At 37.1% G+C, this 22,009-nt stretch overlaps 1 protein-coding gene across 3 annotated transcripts; it reads right to left on the bottom strand.

The window, feature by feature from the left end:
* Positions 1-5,027: 5,027 nt before the first annotated feature.
* On the bottom strand, positions 5,028-21,611 carry TMEM196 (transmembrane protein 196). Of its 3 annotated transcripts, XM_042817271.1 has the most exons (5): positions 21,396-21,611; positions 11,827-11,883; positions 10,009-10,263; positions 8,113-8,186; positions 5,742-5,823 (listed from the first exon to the last, which is right to left on the bottom strand). In XM_042817271.1, exons 1-5 carry the CDS (start codon positions 21,540-21,542, stop codon positions 5,817-5,819), a joined length of 540 nt encoding a protein of 179 aa, XP_042673205.1. In that variant the 5' UTR covers positions 21,543-21,611; the 3' UTR covers positions 5,742-5,816. The 3 variants fall into 3 exon arrangements, with proteins under 3 accessions (XP_042673206.1, XP_042673207.1, XP_042673205.1); XM_042817272.1 differs by lacking the exon at positions 8,113-8,186 and having other exon boundaries at positions 5,028-5,823; positions 21,378-21,611; XM_042817273.1 differs by lacking the exon at positions 8,113-8,186 and having other exon boundaries at positions 5,028-5,823.
* Positions 21,612-22,009: the final 398 nt, after the last annotated feature.

The raw sequence follows: 22,009 nt of genomic DNA, 5'->3' as shown, positions 1-22,009 counted from the left end.
GGTGGCTTACAGTCTTAAAATCTGTTCTGGTATTTCTTCATGCTTTAATGCTTTACTTTACAACCTTAACAGCATTATTCATCTTTTATACACTATTTTTAGCAATTCTAGAATAAGTACCTTTTGTGGGGTTTAGATCCAGAGCTCCTAGGACATTTCAAGATCCTGCTGCTGCCACCACAGTACTGGTATCAATATTAGCTTACTTTGTAAAGGTTACCAGTGGAATTCTGACGTACATACTGCCAGAGTGCGTACGTGCCAGAGTGCTGCAGAGCTAATAAAGAGTCCTCAGAAAAATGTTAGCTGCTAGCATTCCTGAGTTTATGCCTAGATTTGGCACAGTAAGACAGCAATGATATCAGTAAGTGTAGCAAACTGCTGAAATTCAGTATTGTTAGTCTGAGTGTTTGGGATTCATGGTTTACATATATACTCTCCTCAATCATTGCCTGTTAAATGAATGCATTGATCTTTGGGTGGAGGAGGTAAGAATTTATTCAGTACTAAATACTTTAAAGGATATAGCTGCATTTTAATAGAAGGGGAGAAGTAAGAGAAGGTACAAACATTACCTCTAGCACAGGAATGAAGTGGAAGAAAGAGAATAAAGGGTTCACCTAACAAAGCGTGGAAGAAGCTGCAAAAGCTTGTGGTTTCAGTTACATCATTTGATGTGTCTCACACTAGCTACTAGTAACTGGATGTGAGAAGGAAATCTTCATGCTTCTTATATATTTTAAATTTGTACTTGCTTTCTTAGGCATGCAAAGAGAGTTTGTGTTGACTCGTGTACCTGTTTCTTATCAGTGGAATTACATGCAGCACTGCAGTGACGCTTTACAGCTCAGGGCTTTTCCAGTGCATGCCGTGTTCTCACTGTACATCATGACAGTTTGCCAAAGAATGGATCTTCTTGGATGCAGAGTAATTTTAAATTTGTATACTGTCAGCCCATTCAGCATACTATAAAAACTGATTGTATTTTTAGAAGGACTCATTGCAGCTTATGGCAGAATTAAAACTGGATTTCAGAATCTCTGAGAAGCAAAAAACAAAAAACAACTTTCCACTTGATTACAAAGCAAAATTTCCTTGATATGAAAGTCATTAAAGCGACCTGCTGTGAATCAGCAATTAAAGGGCATAAAAGATAGCTTATAGGAAATCAGATGTAATGCAAGGGAAAAAACAAACCAATTAAACCAATTGCCAGTTTGTTCTGTGCTCAGGTCTCATGTGAGGGAATCAGAAAGCAACTGGGAGGCTGCTTTGCACAGCTTATGCAGTTGTCAGAGTATCTATCATTTCTTCAACTACTTAATTGAGCTATGACAAGAGAGACTTTGGTGCAGCCCTCTAGATGTTTTGCTCCAAATCAAAGTTAGTTCCTTCTGAAGGGGAACTGTGCTTCTATAGCAAAACAAGTCTCTACAGGCACATAACTTTCTGCTGAAATTCCAGCTACTGATTCATGCCACCCAGTTCTCTCTTTTCTGTCCAAACATGGAACTATATTTCTACAACTTCACAGTTAAAAAGAAAAAAGGCCTTCCTGAGCAAGATTTCCATGTTCACTCAGAATTCCTCATGCTAATAATATTAAACTAGGTGGGTTTCATGTCTTCAAGCCAATCAAATTTTGTTTTACAAAAATTTGGAGATTGTGAGTCTGTCTGGATAGCCCTTGTTTAAATTCTAAAGTTATTCAGAATCTGTCTCTGGATGCAAGTATAGGAACCTCATGGAACTTGGAGATTTATAGTGGAGCTAAAAATGTCCCTTTGATACAGGAAGCAAAAACTAATTAGAATAAATTTAGGCAGAAGGGTTACATCTGTAATGATACTGTAGTATGATACCAATCTGCTGTTAGATATCCTTAGGCTTTTAAATTATAGAAATCTCCTTTTTAATTCTTAACCTCTTTAATTCTGTCTGAGGCCTTAAGTGATTAAAGATGGCTTAACTCATTTTAATCTCCTTTATGATCTATCTTCAAAATCACGATCTCAAGGAAAAAAATTATATAAATGTTACTACTTGCGATTGAGAACTACTGCATTTGAATTTCATATTGGATTTGACCTGCTCCAATTTTTTTTTATACTTCTCCAGATCATCCAAAGGGAAATTCATATGTGCTAATACAACAAATAAATATAGTACCAGAGAAGGATTTTTAACATGATATTCAAGACCTGCCTAGATGCTTCCCTGTGCAACCTACTGTGGGGAACTTGCTTTAGCAGGGGGTTGGAATCAAGGATCCCAGAGCTCCCCTCTATCACCTATGATTCTGTGATTCTGTGAGATGCTTATTCTCTCTACAGTTTGGAATAAAATCAGTTGACTATTCTAAATTTAAAACATCTGTGTGTGTCTCATAATCTGAAGTTCTCTGAAATACCAAGCATAATCTAAAATACAGCCTGTGATACATGTTAAGGATTTACCATCTAAGTCCTATGCACAAAGTAACTCCCTTCAAGAAGAGTGTTACATTATTTGACCTGTTAAATGGCTGAGTATCTCTTACAGAATCTGAGCCAATATCAGTTTTCACAGCAGCATTGATCAGAAATAATTGCATCAAAGCCAACACATGCTTCCTCTTATTTAGAATTAAATGAATTTTGGTGCTCAACACTGAAATTGTTGTAAATATGTTTGTTTGTCACATTCTGTAAACTAAAATCTTTGTTGCTCATATAGTTGGATGAGTGTCCTTTCAACTGCACCAGTGATGAGAAAATTTGGAAAATGCTTCCATTACAGTTGAACACAGTATGCAGCTATACAACTGAACTCCGTTGAATGAAATGAAGTATTTCTTAGAATTCCCTTATTACATCCATATATTATAGTATTTTACTTTGATTGTAAGAATTCCAATCCTTTTTTTATGTACAAAGAAGGACCAGTCTTTTTTTTGTTAGCAGGTCTCTTGGATTCCAGCTTTGCATTTTCAAGGCTGTTAATGCAGGGACCAGCCTACATTAACAAAAGCCTTTTCTGCATTCTACAGATTCTACAGAGTAGGCAGCAAAAGAAATTAAAAAAAAAAAAAAACAAAAAGCAAAAAACAAAAAAAGGAATAAAATGAAGTTGAATTTTTTGTTTCCTGAGGCCCAGGTTTCTCTTCTCTTATTCCACTCCCCACCATGAAAAGAAGCAGAAGTGATGCAGTTGTATTTCTTACGCTACAGAGAAGCTTAAAATACTGTGAGACTGTGGAATGTATCCTCTTTTCCTTTACAAAGTGTGAGAAAGTGGTTGTTGCACTGAAGTATGCTATGTTGGATATAGAAGAATCACCTGTTTCTCTGCACCATCAAATACTCTTACTACTGTGCTGGGAAAATGAGTTGTTTGTGATAAGCAAACAGGAGATATTGTGACACTTCATGTTATTCCTGAGCAGACTCCAAACTGAGCTTCCGTCCCACTCTCTAGCTCTGAAGCTACTGTTCTTCTTTTACTTCTTTTTACTTCTCTTATTGTTCTTTTACAGACCTGAAGGTGAACCTCAGAGAGTTCTGAAATGGATTTCTGAGTCATTTTTATTTTGCTCACTATCTTCCTTTGATAAGGGCCTTTTGCACTTTTTACACTAATACAATGAAAAATGCTGTCCTACAGAACCATCTACTCAGGTTCCACGCTTGTTATGAATTTCTTTAATCTGTATGAAACTCCACAGCCCATTTAGGCAGTAGTTCAGTCTTGATACATTGTGGCTGTAACTGCAGCAAAAAATGCCTGCAAAAGTGGCAGATGCTGGGGACAGATAAATCCCATGTTTCTTGCTGCTGATGAAAGAGAGAATTAAGCTGAGCAGGAAAAATCATTGATAAAGAGCCCAGCATGAAATACTGAAACAAAAGGGCTTGTGGGACCTCAGAAAGGGAGCACTTTCCCTGAGCAGAGATGTCTTTCTATCAAATTGACTTGCTGTGACAGTAATCTGCTCTTTATGAACTCAAACAATCTCTTTAGGAATTAGTGATATATATTGATAAATATTAATATGTATTGATAATGTATTTAGTAATTATTGACATAATACTTATATCAGGGCATAGAGAATACTCAAAAGCCCTATCAGATGGTAGATAAGTGCAGAAAAGTCTTATGAAATGGACAAGCTTTCTTAGCTAATCAGGTAATTTTGATGAAGTGAGAACTTAAATCACAGTGAAGAAGTTTCTTATGTTGTAATGGAATGGGAGACTCCCCTATGGATGTAGGATAAGGTAATTGAATTGAAGATTATTTTATACTACGTAAATTCGCAAACAATTTCATATAATTTCTACATATTTTTATGGCAACACTTGAACCCTGGACAGCCTAGGTAGAGTAATACAGAAGTTTGTTTTACAGCTAAAAGTACCACTTGAATATTCCCTAAGAGCTTTGTCTGGACAACATGGTATCCATGTGGGCAACATGGTATCCATCTACTGAATACATAGATTGGTGGGAGGTAAAATTCTTTCACACTTGTCTAGGTACATCAGATGTTGCCAGTCAGCATTAATGGTTGCATCTCAAATATATGCCTAAGTGCTGGGCTTTACAGCACTGTGTAACTTACAAATGATTTTACAAGAATACTTTATATGTATATTATGCTGCAGATATTCTGTACTGATGGCATCTTCCTTTTTTCTTTTTTTTTTTTTGTCACTGTAAGTAGGGCTCACAGTAGAGTTTGAGGTCAGTTAAAGTTGCTCCTTTAACATATTCATTGCTTTAACAGACTCCTAAGTTGGTTAACAGGTGCTCAGAAATGCCAGTATGTCCTGCCCGTAGTAATACCTTGCTTTAACATTTGTTTTTGTCCTTTTTTTTTTGAGCTTGCTTTGTTTCTTTAAGAACCTTCCAATGAGTTGTGCAGTACTGCAAGCCTGATGGTAAGGCCTTGCTGACCATTCTAGCAAGAAAAAAAAAAAAAAAAAAAAACCTCAAAAATAAACGTTTTGGATTTCATTTTATTTGTCATCTTTTATGAACAAATTAAGAAATATACTTCATTCACAAATTGGAAATATTTACAATTTCTTTACAACAAGGCATTGTTGAGGTTTTGATTTATGGCATTCTTAGAGCATTCTGTCTTTCAAAACAAAGACATTGGCGTTGTTTTCAGCACACTGTTCATTTACACTCTGCATGTGAAATGGGAGCATTTTGGAAGAGTAATTTGCACTCTCTTTTTGATACAATCTACTGGGCAAACAGGCTGGATGCATTTGCAGTGTGAAAAGGAGGCTTGTGCAGATGCGTTGCTGGTACCATGCCACATGATCTGAAGCCACCATATTACACCAGATGCTGCTGACTGCAGAGGACAAAAAAAATTCTCCAGAGCCATCCTTCCTCTGCCCTTTTCCATTCTCTTCAGGAATCGTGTGGTTGGGTTAGGTGTGGTATAGTTACATTATTTTTTTCTGGTTTTTGAGTCTTCATAAGAAGAGTCTTGAGAAGTCTATTTCAAATACTATCACAATTCTGAACAGTTTTTCAGACAAAGAGTATCCAGGAAGTGAATAAATACTGTATATCCGCAAAATGTTTAGGAGATAAATTTTGAACATGTTTCTAAAAGGGAAATGTAACTGTGCTGTTCTGCAGTTGTGACACTTGAGCCATAAAAGCTAAGATAATTCCATTTTCTCAATTTCTGGAAGTCATTTTTATTTTCCTGAAGAAAATTCTAAAACCATTTCATTCCACGGAACTTTAAAAAATCTCTTAGTATACGCTTCCATTATAAATGAGATGTGGGCCACCATTGCTTAGGTTGTCTGTCATTTCCTGCAACAAGAAAAGAAGAGATTGATACAAATTACAATTAGCTCACAGTGTTTGGAATTTAGTTCGCTAAGGTTGGAATAAATACTTCAATTCTGAATGCCAAACATTCTGAAAAACTACATTTTTTATTTAGCTTTGTAAATTTTACTTTAAAGGAAAAGTAATCTTCATGTGTAAATTAAATACATTGGAAAGCTTCTTGACTCGTTGATACTGATTGAGTTGTACATTACTCTCAGACCGTGTATAAAGCACTGATGGCATCCCTGCAAGTTTTGTGACATTGTCCTTTAAAAGTGCATCAACTCAAACTTGTGCAGGGATCTACAAAGGAACAAAACAGTAATCAAGTTTTCATTCAAACCTTTTTCCTGTGCTGACATACTGCAAACAGATACCTTTTGATACCAGCTGGGATAGACATTTTGTCATGTAAATCTATATCCAAAGAAGACCCAAAGGGCATTGATGCCTGGGAGAAGACAACTTGTCTTGGGATAGGACTGATTTTGATTTTCCCTTAATTTGCCAGGCTACAATTTTAGCAATTCAGCAGTTGCTCTTCAAGTGGCAGTTGAGTCATCCCAAAGAAAGGTGACCTGCTCATGAGACAGAATCCTAAGGCACCTAAGCCAGGATTTGTTTGGAGTTAGATTTTCTAACTTTCAAACTGTGGTTCAAACCATACCTACTTAGCAGCTGTCTAAGCCCTCAGATGACTGTATTCATTAAGCACTTCTCTAACCTTCAAGGCTGCTAATCTTCATGGAATTTATGCCCAGAAATGCCTGATTTTGAGCAGTCCTAAGCCTGTTTCACAACAAATTGAATTAGGATGCGGAAATAAATTGACCTGTTGCTTACATCCAGTGACAGATCCCAGAGAACATCCAACAGTGCAAATGAGTGCACATAAATATACAGTTTGGGCTATTCTTTTTAAACTTAGACAGGTAAGATAGAGGTACCACTGTTATGCTGTTTTTAAAATATTTGCTTGAGAACCAGTAGCTTTTCTCTGCATGGAAATATTGAAATTCACCTCTTATGCTTCTTAGGTATAGTTGGAGGAAATGTTGAAGAAAATAGTTGTATTTTTTGCCCTTCCTATGGAAGTTTCTGTCAAGAAAATAAAGCAAGAATCACTGGGCTAAAAAAAGAAAAGGGGAAGGATAGGAGGAAAATCCCTGATTCTATTGTATAGTAGCTGGTAAATTTGGTAAAGATAATGCAATTATGGGGCCTAGTTTTTATTCCCAATTGGCCCCTTTCTTTTTCTCCTTTTAATACACTTATTGCATTTATATATAGTATGGGAAGCACAGACCAGAACTCAAAGTTTCACATAAAGCTACAATTTAAAATAGATTACAAAGCATAATTGTTCCCCCCCCTTTATGTTTTCTGAAAGAAGAGACATATTATTCTCTACATAGTAAACTTAGGGCCATGAAACCAAACGAACAAGGCAATCAATAGTTTTAAGCTTCAAATAAGAGAAGGTGTATAAACTTTCCAAATTTTGAGCATTTTCTATCACCCACATCTCAGTTTGGATACTGATGCTAGGTATTTTTATATGGTACCTTATTCTCCTTAAAAACTGGAAACATCTAGAAAACATTGTTTTCTAGATTCCTGTCTTGAGGCTACCTGCTCAGAAACAAGGCAGTACAGCTGTCAGCTTGTAGGTACCTGAAACCTTTGTCTGTTATAAACTGAAGTTATTGGTCAGCTGGGAAAGCGAGCAAACACCAGTGTCATTTAATATTAACTATCAGCCACAAGTAAAAAGAAATGCTCTGTCAGAAGGCTACCCAAGAGTGAGTGGCAAAATGTATGTTTCCTTTTGTCAGTTTTACCACTTGAATTCTTTGTAGACATTAGCTATTCAGATATCAGCAGAACTTCAGAAAAAATTCAGAACCATTTATTTTCCCCAATATTTCTATCCTCAAATATAAAAGTACTAATAAATTAAAAGATGTTGCTGAATTTAAGAAATGAAGGAGCACACAGATTAGAAGCAAAGTGAATCAATGGTGGCAGCATCCAAATAAGAGCATTTGGATGTCTGTAACTAGGGTGAATATTTTAAATACTCAACTTACTTCCAGATTGTAGCATTCACCACCTAGAATTATGTCACCACTTGGAAGCACCATTCCTGACCCAGAGTGACATCACAGCATCAGCCAACTTTGATTAGCTAAAACTGTGACTTCCTCTTAGAGAAGTCACTTCCTGAGGTGACATAACAACGTGGTAGCTCCCTAGTGGTCAGCGTACCTTGGAGGTAACTCTGGTGTCGGGGGAATCACCGGGCAGCTGGGCAGGTCGGTTATTTCAATACCCCTCAATCTCTAATATAAATATAACAATTATACAATAAATATAGCACAAACAAAAATACACATGCAGTACATGTCCACATTACTGTATATCAGTATAAATATACAAAAAAGTTTTATATATAAAACACTAAAACTGTTTTTTAAATTAAAGCCTAATTTAGTATGACTTTTTAAGTTGTTTTCATTCTTTTCTAAGAGCATGCCTTGAGCTAATGTACTCAGACCTGCCAGCAGCAGGCAGTCTGCAGTCTGTAGGTCTGAGAAGTCCCAGATCACATCAACTATACATGCATACTTGATTCTACACACATGCAGCGAGTCCACCACTGGTGGAGCTCATTTCACATTCACTGAGCATGTGCAAAAAAGTTGCTCTGCTCATGCATCATGGTCCTTCACCCAAGGTAAGTGGGCATCTGGCAGTCCTCACAGCTACTTGTCTAAAACCTCAGTAGATCAACAGGCAAGCAAATGGGGCAGAGAACTACTGCTATACATAGTCACCTCCAGCCCAAATTGATAGGGTTAGCAGTTGCTTGCTTTCTGAAAGACGTTTTGCCAAGACATTTCTTTTGTCTATACCTTTCTCTTTTTGTCTCAGATGGGCTCCATCTTTGTCCTTAATGTGGTAAGAGCTTCCTTGAAAGGCAGGATCTAGCCTACTGTCTGCAAGACCATGATAATATTTGCCTATTTAGCTTATCAGAATTCATTTTAAAATGAGAAGGAGAAACGTATTTCTTCCCTAGATTTTATGTTGTCTTGTTTTATGTTGCTGCTGTAGCCTATAATAAATAATTTTAAAAACTTGTTTCAAACATTTTTTAAGGTGAATTAATCTGAATTTCTGCTTGGATTTTCATTGCAGATAAAAAAATGAAAAATCTAATAGTGACAAGTAATGTTTACTTAATGAACAATTAGTTGCTATACTGTGATCAGGGGATCTGAGAACATTCTAAGCTCTGAATGAATTAATCCTCTCACTAGTATTCAGAGATCTCAGTAGTTGAACGTAGCTGTAATGTGAACTGGCATGTGGCAGCTTAGATAGGCAGTCCACATGACTGCTGTTCATTTCTCTAATCATTTCTCAAATGAAAGTCATTCAGTACTAACCTAAAACATGAAGAAGAGGATGTCAGTAAACATCTTACTTCTTGAAAATGAATCAGATCCCTAATTTCAATTGCTTATTTCAAGAATTACATTAAATTTATTTATTTTTGTCCTTTTATACTCAACTTTACACTGTGGTAAGCTTCCTTTGAGCAGAGAAATGCAATAAACGCTTGGTGCCTCCGCAAATCAGAACAGTTTGATTTAGGTGTCTAAATATGCCCTTAGGTGCTTAGTTTTAGTCTTCTAGGTTTGTGAGCTACGGCTTTTGTGTTTAAATGACCTACATTATAAGCTGAGTACTTGGGAGAGGAAGAAATTTATTAAACCTGGAAGCATGCAATGATGTGGTTACAGAAAGCGTTCCGTGCTTTTTCACAGTACAGTACATGATAATCCATATTAATAAGGCTTCCAATTATTTATGATGTGCTATATTTAGCAGCTGAGCCCCTGGATAGCTATACAATGGAATTGTGTTGAAAATGGATGTACTTCATTGAAATGGATGTACTGCAAATATACAGTACCTAAAAATAGCTCCATATAATGCAACGTAATAAAGCGTACACAGAATGGCAGTTTCATTTCCCAGAAGCTCTCTCTCATATAAAACTAAAAATTGAACACACTTATTGCCAATTATATACATTAACACATATAGTAGTTTTTTAAGGGAAGCAGAACAAATAAAGAAAAACACACAACTCACTTTTTCTGCCATTTCATGGGAGTGATGCAATGAATGTTCTCTTTCTGAGAACATTCGCCTTTGTTCATAGCTGGCTAGCCGACAAGTGAGCCATGAAGAAAGGGTGCAACCACCAATTCCAATGCATGCAAGAGACATGGAGGCAAGATGCAAAGAATAGAGAGCAGACGACTTCTTTGTGAGAGCACGAAGAAATTGAAAATTTAAAATTCCTCCGATTAGTCCACAGATGCAACAGGCAGAAAAAAGTATCATCTGTCAGGAAAGACGAGAGGTTATGTCACAGTAACATTTCTCAGAGACAGGTTCATTCATATAAGAAATGAGACCGGCTCGGACCCTCACTAAGATTCAGTTTATAACTCCCACAGCTCCCACAGAACTCCAAGGGAGTACAGTACTATTATGTACAACAGTTAAGACTGATATTGCATATAAGGTAAAGTTTGGTAGACTAAGTTGCCCATGCTAAAAAAATAATAAATGAAATGACTACTAGGATACAAATCTTCTGATTTCCAGTCTTTCATTCAGGACAGGAATGTAACAGAATACATCATAATTCTCTATTGTGCAGTTTCTCATTCACAAGTGAATGCCTCATGTATTTGTGCAATTCTCTCTTGTTTGTATAACAACTGTCTGTGCCTCTTTGATTCTAATTTGTTCAGTCTAACACCAACTTGCAGACATTCTACGGTTTTTTTGTGGGGGCACCAGATGTGTTTAATGTGACTGTGCTGGACGAGGAAACAACAGAAATTTAAAAATTTAGGCATCTCTACTGAAGTACAGAGTGGACTACATTTGTATTTTTTTTTTTTTTAATGTGGTTAAAACGCTTTTGGGAAGTGAAACAGGCTGCAATTATGGAAACATATTTAAAGACCTCATTACTATAATCACAAAGATGCCATATCTGGTTCAGGATTCTTTCAGCCACAAATAATTTGAGGTCAAACGACCTTATTATGGGCCTACTGCTAAATGATTGCCTTATTCACGTCCCCAGATGTTGATCTAGATGGGCCTTTGATATGTCTCAGTATGATTTTATATACCTACTTATTTAATATTAAATAAACAGTTTAAAGGAGCTTTGCAAACTACTTCTGTGCTAAACTGAGATGAGAATTTTGTCAGGGAGGTAACAATCAGACTCTATTATGCAGTCCACTAGGAAGTGACTACTGCTTGAGACCACCAGAACAGACAGCCTTGGGGAAATGAGTGTGGTCAACATGTTTTAAAAAAATGACACTGTAATTGGAACAGACTTTGGAGTAATTCATTGGTATTCAAAAATAGTAAGAGAGAGAGATTGATTCCCTTCACACACTTGTTTTACAAGACTTCCACGTGTGCACAGCAGGACATCAAAACTGACTGAGAATTAAAGCCAGACATTATCACTTATAATAGGGTTGGGTCTTTAACATAAAGACAAAAGGTGTGCAGTGACAAAAGTCCTGTTTCAATCTTTACCAAAGAAGGAATGAAAATTCAATAATTCAATCCAATGTTCAATCCTCTTTCTTGATCTGTCATAGGTTTCTGTCAAGAATTTTTCCATCCACACAGGGAGAATTAGGGATGTATAGCTTAAATAGGCATGACATAAATATGCCATTTCAGAACTGCTTTGTATTGCTTGATGAACCCAAGGTACTGATTGCTTTCCTTGGACTGCTGCCTTGCAATGTTTACTGATTTTTTACCAAAAACACTTGGAAACAGTAAATCTCAAGTAGAAAGTTCAAGTTACATAAGTATGACTTTCAAATACTTGTGTGTTATATATGTACTGGAAAAACTTACGATAAGTCCGGATTTTTTTTTGGCACACAATATTCCACATATGCCACAAAGCAGAAACTGAAAAGAAAAAAAAAGAAAAAAAAAAAAACAACACAATTATTTCATCCTTACGGTCTCAAATTTAAATCTTTCTGTGTTGCTATAGTGGTGACCACAACAGTAGGTTAGGCAATGATCATAGTTGTCAGCATTTTCATTACAAACCTTGTATTTCAGGAAGATATATCTCAGCTTTAAACACACTTATCCAAGCAGAAACTAGATTGAGAAGGCAGATTGAGGATGAACATAAAAATGTAAAAATAGAAAATAAAAAAAAGCTTCATTAGGTAGTGATTGCTGATCCAAATCCTACTTCATCTACTTTCAAATCTACCTAATGCCCTAATCCTGAGGCGTGAACTACTGAGGGATCGTGTATGGATTCTTGTTCTCAAGACAGTGGAACTCTGGACAAGAGTACAGGTCAGTCAACTTGGCAGGTGCAAATGTAAATACTGAGGACATCTGTTGATGTGGTTACAATGAATGTGCTGTAGAAATTGTTTCACATTTTAGATAGTCCTTGCTGTGGGAAATAGCATGAAGGTATCTGTTCTTTTTCATGCATTTCCCTTTTACAAACAGATCTGACAGTTACAACATCAAGCATTAGGCAAAATTTGATTAACAAAACCAAAGATACTCCCACACCAACTGATCGTTATGAATAAATTTTAATGTTTTTTAATGACCTCTGCCGAAGACCAGTAACATTCTCTAATGTCTCTTTCTCCTCCTGTAGAAAAGTTTCAGAATAGTCCCTGAAGGCATAGTCAAGGCAGAAACACCACTAACTGCGTGAAAGCAAGAAGAACTTCTCTAGGTGTTTGTAATTCTGTCAAAAGATTCCTTCGATACCTCATAAATTCCGTGGTTAAGAAGTCCATGCTACTTATTTTCAATAAAACTAAATACTTATTTTCAATAAAACTAACTCTATGTCTTTACCAGAAGTAGTTTTGTAGTTTTAAGATTGGATTTTTCCAAATCCTTTTTACTCTGAGGTTGTATTTCTAGCAAAAAGCTTCAGTTGACCTTGTCTGAACAGGCCTGGCTATTGCATAAGCAGTTAAAAAAATAAATAAAAATTGTTTATATACAGCATATATATATATATATGTATATACATATATATATACGTATATATATATGTATATAGCATATATATTTTATTTAGCTTTCAAAATTTTGCAGTATCTCAATACTCAGTTGAGGATCTGCTTTAATATACAGTTTATCTCACTTTCAAATTAAGTTGTTCATGCATTTAGGTAGGTAGGTAAGCCTTGAGATGTATTTTTACTCTGAGTTTACTTGGTTTCCCACAGTTAATATAGTTAAATGCTGCGTGTTATTTACCAGTCTGCTATGAATGGGATGTATGGCATACGGACATAGTACCAATCTGATCATAGAGAAGGCTGGGTCATGTACACCATGGCACTGGGTGGCTCAGGACACACACAGCTGATAATTGCTGCTAAGGCTGGAATAATAATAATAAAAACAACAGCAACAAAAAACTAATATGAACAACTGTCATTTTCCCACAGGCAAAAGAGCTCTTAACTAGCACATCTGCTTTGTAAGTTTTTACTCGAGCTTTCTGTAAAGTTTTAAAATTTCACTCCCAATTCACTCCAAATCACCTTTAAGCAGTACTGCATACTTATATTACCTAGAATATTTCCCTGTTGAAATCCAAAGAATATTGAAAAAGGTGACCAGCAGGGTATAAGATGCTGGTGTCCAAAAAATGAGTGATTATGTTATTCCATAGATATTGAAGTATTTGAAGGGACTACCTGGAGTAAGGTTTTATTGTGTCAGTCTCTAGTTTCTGTATGCACTTTCTTTCTCTGTACAGCTACTATATATACACAAGAAAAAAATATATAAATAAGAAATGCAACAATATAAGAAATAAGATGTTCTGCATTGAAAGAACGGTTGGACTAGATGATCTTACAGGTCCTTTCCAACCTTGTGATTCTATAACTCAGCGGAGAACTCAAGGGAATTGGTTATCCCTGGTTCTGTAATATTCTTCTCTGTAAGCCTATAAAAGTCATGCCTAAATTTTAGAATTCATATGACTACAAGACAAGCAAGCTGTAAAACTGAATGAACTAGTGAGCATGAACATACTAAAAACCATTGATTAAAAACATTTGAGGAGTAGCAAAAGATAACTATTATCTATTGTTGTTTTGTGGTTTTGTATTATTTTTTTTTAGATAATAGTGGTGAGGCATGGAAACGGACTGCCCAAGGAAGTCGCTATCCCTGGAGGTTTTCAAGAAACATGTGGATGTGGCATTTTGGGAGGTGGCTTTGTGGACATGAGTTGACAGTTGAGCTGGAAAATCTTAATGATCTTTTCCAATCATTAATTCTATGATTCTATAATTCCCAGAGAAAAGTTTTGTTCAGAAAACAATATGATTATTTATTTATAAAAGTAGTTATTTTTTCTATTAAAACCGATGGATGAATTTGAACTACATCAGGCAATTAAACCTCATGCAAAGCTTTGAAAATGCTTATCCCTCTCTTTGGAGGCTGTAGAGAATTCTGATCTACTAGGAAAAAAATGGAATGTTGCTTGACAGAAAGAAAATTTGTGACACATGGAGCACAAGAGCACTGCTCAGAGTTGCCTTTGCCAGGCTTCTCAGTACAAAGACCTTTAGAAAAGTTAGGAAGTCAGACAATATTTTGTGATTGACTGTGACAATTTCTTTTTGACAGACCAACTAACAGCTCTGGAATTTTCTTCTTGGTGCTATAGTAATTTTCTGTAACATTTTTGAGGTCCCAGAGCTATAGTCAGCACTAGTAAAAAGTAGATGGGAAAAACTATTCTGACTCTTTCTACCACAAAAATACTGAGTACACATCAGTCTCAAAAGGAATTTCCTGTGTTTGTTCTGGTTTATCTTTTAGTTTTGAGTTCTTCTCTTTTATAATACTGCCAGCTGGAATACAGCCATCAGGGGCTCTGCTGTATTGCCACTCCCTATCTATTCCTGATAATCTTGAAATATTTCACCTTCAGGTTGGTGCCATAGCATTTAAACTTGACTTGTAACTGTTGACTGTGGTTTATGCATGCCTAACTAATACTGTCATGTTGAGGAATTGCTCCCTTCTACATGAGTATTGATTATATTCAGGCAATTTACCAACCTCTTGGACTCTTTAATGTAGTTACATTTTCTAACTATGTCAAACCTGAAGTAAGTTAAGGCAAACAGACTTGTGTTAAAATACAGTAAATCAGGAGCGGAAAAGAAATATGTCATCGAAGATAAGCTCCTTATAAAGACTGATCAATTGTTCAAGTGTTAACTCATACTGCAAATAAGCCTAAAACATTTCATAAAGGATAAGCCAAATTAATAAACCCTCCAAGATGCCTAGGAAACTAGAGAGAAATGTTGAAGCATGTTTCACAGTTGTACCTTGTTTTAAATTTTATTTTGTGATTATAATTCATCAGAAAATTCATAAGAGAAAAGATCAAAACCTCACTTTAAAAAAATGACATATTTCACTATTTGCAAGCAATTCCCATTATTTCTGGGGTTACTTTTGCTTGCAGATTTAGTCATACCTGCCAAAATACATGATATTTCAGGTTAAGATTATCAGAAGGAGGCAGGGACTGAATGTATAACAGATAAAAGCAGAATCTCCCTTGGATGATTGGTAAAAAATCCAGGGAAAGATATCACAAAACACAAAAGCTTCTTAGACTCCTTTTGAATCTCAGTAGGCTGTGAGAGCTTCACTCCCACTTCCAATGAAAATTTTCTAGGAACCTAGCAAAGTCAGAGTCCTCCTGTTAGCACAGGTGTGATTGCAAGGTGATGCACGGTATATGTGCCTGTGGAGACTTTGCCACTCACCTTACAGCTGTGCCTGCTTCTATTTAATATGCATATTTTAAAATCTCTCTTTTGGCCTGTTGAAACTTAGAATAAAGAAACAAAGACCACCCAGAAAAGGATAATGTATATTTTAAGCTTGCTTTAATATATTTTATATTAAATTGGGCTTGAAACAGAAGCTCATATCCAAACACCCAGAAATTTTGGTAAGGAGGCTGAAATCTTAATTTAGATTCAAGTTTTGTGACTTGGATCAATCCCTATTTCATATTCTCTGAAACAAAAGACTTGGCCTCATTCACTTTTTCCTGGAAAAAGAAGTTTTTCTTACTTGCATTCTGGAAAAAAAAAAAAAAGATTCAGTTTCAGTTACATTTGCAGAAAGCAAAAGATTTGATGACTTCCATCATGCAGAAGAAAATGAACTGCTTTTACACTTCATGTTGAACTTCATTGGAGGAGGAGGCAAAAGTAGTGGTGAATAAAATTCCTCTAAGAAAATAAACTGTCCATGGAAACTTTCTGGAGAGATAAAGAAAAGAGTCAAGAAAACCTGTTGAACATAAGGACTGCTTGATCACCAGTTATTGCTCGTGACAAAGAAGCACAGACTACATCCACTGAGTGGAGAGCCCTCTGGCATTTTTGGTCATCCACATGTATCTGATGAAATAGAGGAAATTATTTCAAATCTGTGTTGGATTAGTGTTTCCTTTCATCTGGTTTTAGGACTTCAGAGATGGTTTAAAATTGGGAAATGTTTTTTAGAAGAACTCAGGGAAATTTAGAATTGAGTCTCCGAAGCTGAATGTCTTCCTGCCATCAGTGATTCACAAAATATCTCGCTGTCTGGAAAAACTTCTCGGCACAAAACAATACTTAATTACTTGTTCAGAGCTTACTTTGGAGTAATAGATATTAAATGATTTTTAATTATGTTGTTTTCTATCAAACACTTAGAGTATGACTGCTTTTTTCTCAGCAACTAATAAATTAAGAATTATTCCCTGCAGGTTAATAGCAAAAGATTTCAGCTTATACTTAAGTCAATCTATATTCAGCATTCAGATACTCCTAAATACAAGCCAGGCAGTAGAAGTTTGTGTGAACAGATCATCTTGCAGATTGGTGTGTGCTTCTGGGAGGTCTGAATGATAAAGAAAATCTGCTGAAAGACTCCTCAGCTGGAGTGAATTGTTCTGGTTCCATGCAAGGCAAGAAGCTTCTACACTTGGTACACCCTCTCTTATCTACAGATACAGAAGTCTCTCCAGTTCCACTGAGTTCACTGACAGTGCTGCAATTCATTTCATTAGGATAAGGAGCCAGCCAGAAATAGGGTCAGTTTGATGAAAATTCAGTACATATGTTGAAATACAGTAGGATCACATCTGCATTTGGTCTGCATGATAAACAATAGTGTGATTTTTCTGTGTTCTTTAAAAACAAATAAAAAAAAAAATTACTAGATGTTCTTTTCCAAAAGAAACTTGGCAACAGTAAGAGCTAAATGCAAAAATGAATGTTTTAAAATTTTAGACCACCAACATTATTTAATAGTCCAAAGTGATACTCCTGCTCTGGGAAAGTTTCCTACTGATCGAACCTTTCTCTTTTCCTTCAAATCCTGGATTTAAAAAAAAAAAAGTGCTTTAAGTGCCAACTTGGAGCAAATTTCTATAGCTAAACTGTAAATGCACATTTTTAATGGATGGAGAATTCTACAGTGCTACAATCAAGAATTATGGGAATATCTGGTGCTACAGATAAACATCCAGAGATTGCATATTGATTAAATGCATTTAGGTATTTATCTCTGTAAGTGAAGAAGCTGTCTCTCTGAGGGGCATATCCAGAAGTGAAACATCAAGTTTCTCTCTTGTAAGTGAATATAGATGGCACATTTGGCTGAAGATGTGGCTTTTGTCTCTTTCTTTCTCAGGAAGAGTCTTGTCTGTAGCAAGAATTTGTTCATCATTGAAGAATAAAAGAGAATTAGAGCCATATATGTATATGTGAGTATATAAATAGTGATAGTGATGCAACTACTATGTTCCAAGTATAAATGGGCGAGTATAGGACCATTTAAAAATATATATATGAATATGTTTTGAAATATTATCTTTCTTTCTTCTTCTTCTATTTATTTATTTACTTAGTACAAAAGTCTTTGCAATGGCTGCTGTCATTCTTGCTGTGTTAGTGGTAGTGGCTCAGCATGCCCCTTGGATGGATCGTTTCTATGGTACACCACATAACTGAATTGGAATGGTAGATTTCAGAACTGTGCCTCAATCTCTAGTTACAGAAATTTGGGAGGCACCGAGTACAGCCTGTGGAGCTTGTGGAGTAGATTGTATCAAGGCAATCATTAAAAACAAACAAACAAAAAAACCACCAGAAAGAACATCCAGAAATCAAGAACATCTTAAGAGACTTTGGACTGTATGTTATTTTGGTAATTTATCATAGAATCATAGAATGGCTTGGGTTGGAAGGTACCTCAGGGATCATCAATCTCCAACCCCCCTGCTGCATGCAGAGCCACCAACCAAATTTAGCAACCATGGCCAATTTTCAAAAGAACAGATTGCATATAATGTAAAAGAAATTAGATATTCATCTACACGTGCTCTGGAGAATTTGCTACAGCTGTTTTATTTTGGCTTCTTTTTAAACAACTTTTAGCATCTTAATCCACTCAACTTAAATGAGAACAACAAATTTAGAATCTATTTTCCCATTTCCATGCATTTTTTATGTAGACATTCTCTAGGCTTTCCATTTCTTCATTATTGTTTACTCCATTTTCTCAGGCTTCCTCATAAATAATGCAGAGCATGCAATGATCAGAGCACTTGAGCCTAAGCTTAACTTCACTTGTATCTAATCTCATGGGCGAGATTCACGTGTTTAAAGTAAGGTGTGTTAGTAAATTATCTGGCTGAATGAAGATGATGAACAAAAATAACAACTCTTTAAGAAAAAAGCTAATGTATGTCAAATAAAAGACATCAGAGGGAGGCAAGTATAACATAGAATGTGTATGATTTTAAGATTCCCAAATTTTAGGAATGCAGGCTAAGGTTTCCATGGTGATGCTATCTTCATCTGTTTCGTTATGAACTTGGGCCTCTGCTGAGTTCCACCCACATCAGTAAAAAGCAGAACAGGGTCAAAAGTTTTAAGTATATTTTCAGGTAAATTACTACAGGACACTGTTCCACTTAACTTGAGTGTTGGTTTGAATCCTAACATATCAAATGTCAGGTTTTCCACTGATGTCACTTTCTTTTTTTTCATTGTTCGTTTCTCCAAGGAAAACCCTGATTCAAGAATGTTAATCAGAAAAAAATAAAAATTAAAAAAAATTACATACTTTATGCAAGACATATTCTTTATACAGCCAACATGTGTTCAGTGTAAGTGAATAGAAAGGTGAGTTATGCCATTTCTGCAGCATCACAGTTCTGGGGATCGTGTAAACAAACCTTTCTCCAGTTCTTTTGACTTGGACCTAAGCATCCCTGCAGAGCAGTAGGTCTCTGGCTCTGTTCTTGTCCCATCTCAACTGCCAGTCTCTAGTCAGGACACATCCTTACAGCCATTTGAACCACTTGAGTGATACAAAGAGGATGCAACATGTGACAATTTAGACAAAGGTCTCTAGCTCAATGCAAAGTAAGTAAGCCTTTATGATGTGTAATCCCAATCTACATACTGCTGATTTCTTATTTTCTTTACTACACACAACATAAACTACTTGCTTTTGCTGTATTTCTTTGTGGCCTCCTCCTGTCTACCCATCCTGCTGACAATGGTCAAACAATTGATGCCTGTCTGTACTGCCTCTGACTGTGGGCATCCTTCACCCAGGTGTTACACGTTCAAACAAATCTCTTTGGTTTCCCTTCCATGACTCCACATTCACATACAGGCAGAATTTTCTATAATCACCTGGAAAATCACTTCATTGTTTTCTATATTACCTCTCTCTAAATCTCTACCTACAAACAGCTTGAAATCAGTCAGGCTGCTGATGTGCTAATGCAACCACCTGTTATACCAATCAATTTTGATTTGTCCTTTAATTCTACAATTGTCTCTTTCTTTGTTTGTAAGGTTCTTGGAGACAACATCTAATACAACAGAATATTAGTCTGTGTCTACTACAAACTGTGGGATAACAGAAACCATAAAAATGAATTAAGCAATTGTGCAGGAAATGTGCATTGTCATGGAATGGTATCAGCTGTGATTGCATTGTCACAAAATGCAATCACTGCATAAAATTCTGATCTCACTGACTGGTCAGAATTCTCAGAAGCCAGGATGTTATCTATGTTTAGATCCTCAGATAGACACATTTTTGAGTAATCTTTTTTCTTCATCAACAATGGTCAGAAGCCTTGCTTTTAGAACTGATTTTGATAATAACGTTACCTGCTGGCTGGTCCTAAATCACTGTGTCTTCATTCTCATATCTCACCTACCTGTTCTGTAATGCAGAATTATGTGCTTATGTACTGCCATAGATATCTATGACTGTTGTCTATAATTAATAAGTATTGACAGTGAGAATATTACATGAAGCACTCTGTCAGAATTAATCTATAAATCACAGGAGGTTACACTGTTGAATAACCCAGAATTTGTTGCACTTAACATCTCATCTCAAGCAATGCAACCAATGTTTTTAGAAATACTGTTGTTCAATCCAGGCTGGCAAAACAAACAAACAAACAAAAAAAAAACCAACAACAAAAAACAGCTTTGGAGTTCAAAAATGCCCACTCATGTTCAGGATGAATTTTCAATATTACCTACTCTTTTCTCCCTAAAGATGTATAACAATTCAGAGGAAAACACTTCCTAGAAGCATGTTTATCTCAAACTGAAGAATTAAGAAAGGTTTTTGAGAAGTGAGAAATGCTTATTATTAAGGACGTGGTTCTTCTCTGTTATGAACATGCTTCTACTATTAACCCATTCTTGCTGCTTGATATTTATGGTCATTTCATGAGAAGCTCAGGGTGCCCAAATCATGAGAACATCTTTCATTTTCCTTCCAATTTCGACTTTCTCTTTTCCTTCCAGAAGCTCAAAACTCACAACTCGACATTATTTTAAAGCACTTTTTGACAGTCTTGCCATAAGGAACAGGGCTGTTCTTTTTAAAAAACAAAGCTCTTAATTCGAAGATTACAAGCTATGACCCAGACTCCTTAATGCTGGAAGCTCTTGAGGTATGTGCTAAGTGTGAGAATGGGTTCACAGAAAGTTCAGTTGTTTACAGCAAAATAATAATAATAATAATAATAATAACAATAATAATAACAATAATAAAAGGGAGAAAAAATAAATTTGAAAAAAAAGGAAAAAAGCGAGAAAGAAATGTTCCCATGCCCCGACACAAGACACGTCTCCTCCCGCCGTCCCGCGCCCCGCGAGAATGCAGACTATACCCCATGCACATCGGAAATGGACCCGGCGCGGCTCCCGGAGCAGCATGCACGCGCGGAAGGGAAGGGAAGGGAAGGGAGGGGTCGGGGGTGCCTCCGCACGGTCTGATCATCACCGTAAAGAGTTAAAGAGAGAGTGAAATGGCTAACGTACACACACCCCGCTCCATACCGGAGAAGAGTCTCCCAGTTGAGGTTTATGCTCTGTGAGGACCAGGCTGAAACTGACCGCCCCCACGGCCACGCTGGACACCCCTAACCCTATCTCCAGCACGGAGAGCACCAGGAGGCTCCCGATGATCTGGCTGCTGGTGCACATCCTCCCTCGGTCATCCTTCCTTCCCGATCAGCCGGGGAAACCGCGCCTCCGCCTTCTCCTCCGCCGCTCCCGCGGCCCTAAGTCGCCCCCAAACTTTTCTTTCTTCGCCGGCAGCCGGGGCGGAGCGGAGCATCCGCGACAGCCGGGTGCTGCCGAGAGGCGGCGGGGCGGCCCCGGCGCCGCGGGGCCCCGCGTAGAGCCGCGCAGCGCCGCGCAGCGCCGCGCAGCGCCCGACCGGTAGCGAGTGCGGCGGCGGCGGCGGCGGCGCGGAGCTCTCCAAGGTGCCGGGCCGGCGGCGGGGACAGGGCGCCGCTGGCGGCCGGCCGGGCAGCGCGGCGGTATGCAGCACCACGCTCCTCAGGGGCTGCGCCTCCTCCGGAAAAGTCGACCTTGTCTGATCGCCTCCTGCGCTCACATTGAAATGACCTCACTGAGATTTTTTATTTTTTTTTTTAGTTTCTCCCCCT

Source organism: Centrocercus urophasianus, unplaced genomic scaffold, assembly GCF_019232065.1.
Source record: "Centrocercus urophasianus isolate 14NV4802_14NV808 unplaced genomic scaffold, USGS_Curo_1.0 seq_16, whole genome shotgun sequence".
Lineage (NCBI taxonomy): Eukaryota > Metazoa > Chordata > Aves > Galliformes > Phasianidae > Centrocercus > Centrocercus urophasianus.
This window is presented reverse-complemented; position numbering and strand designations above follow the sequence as displayed.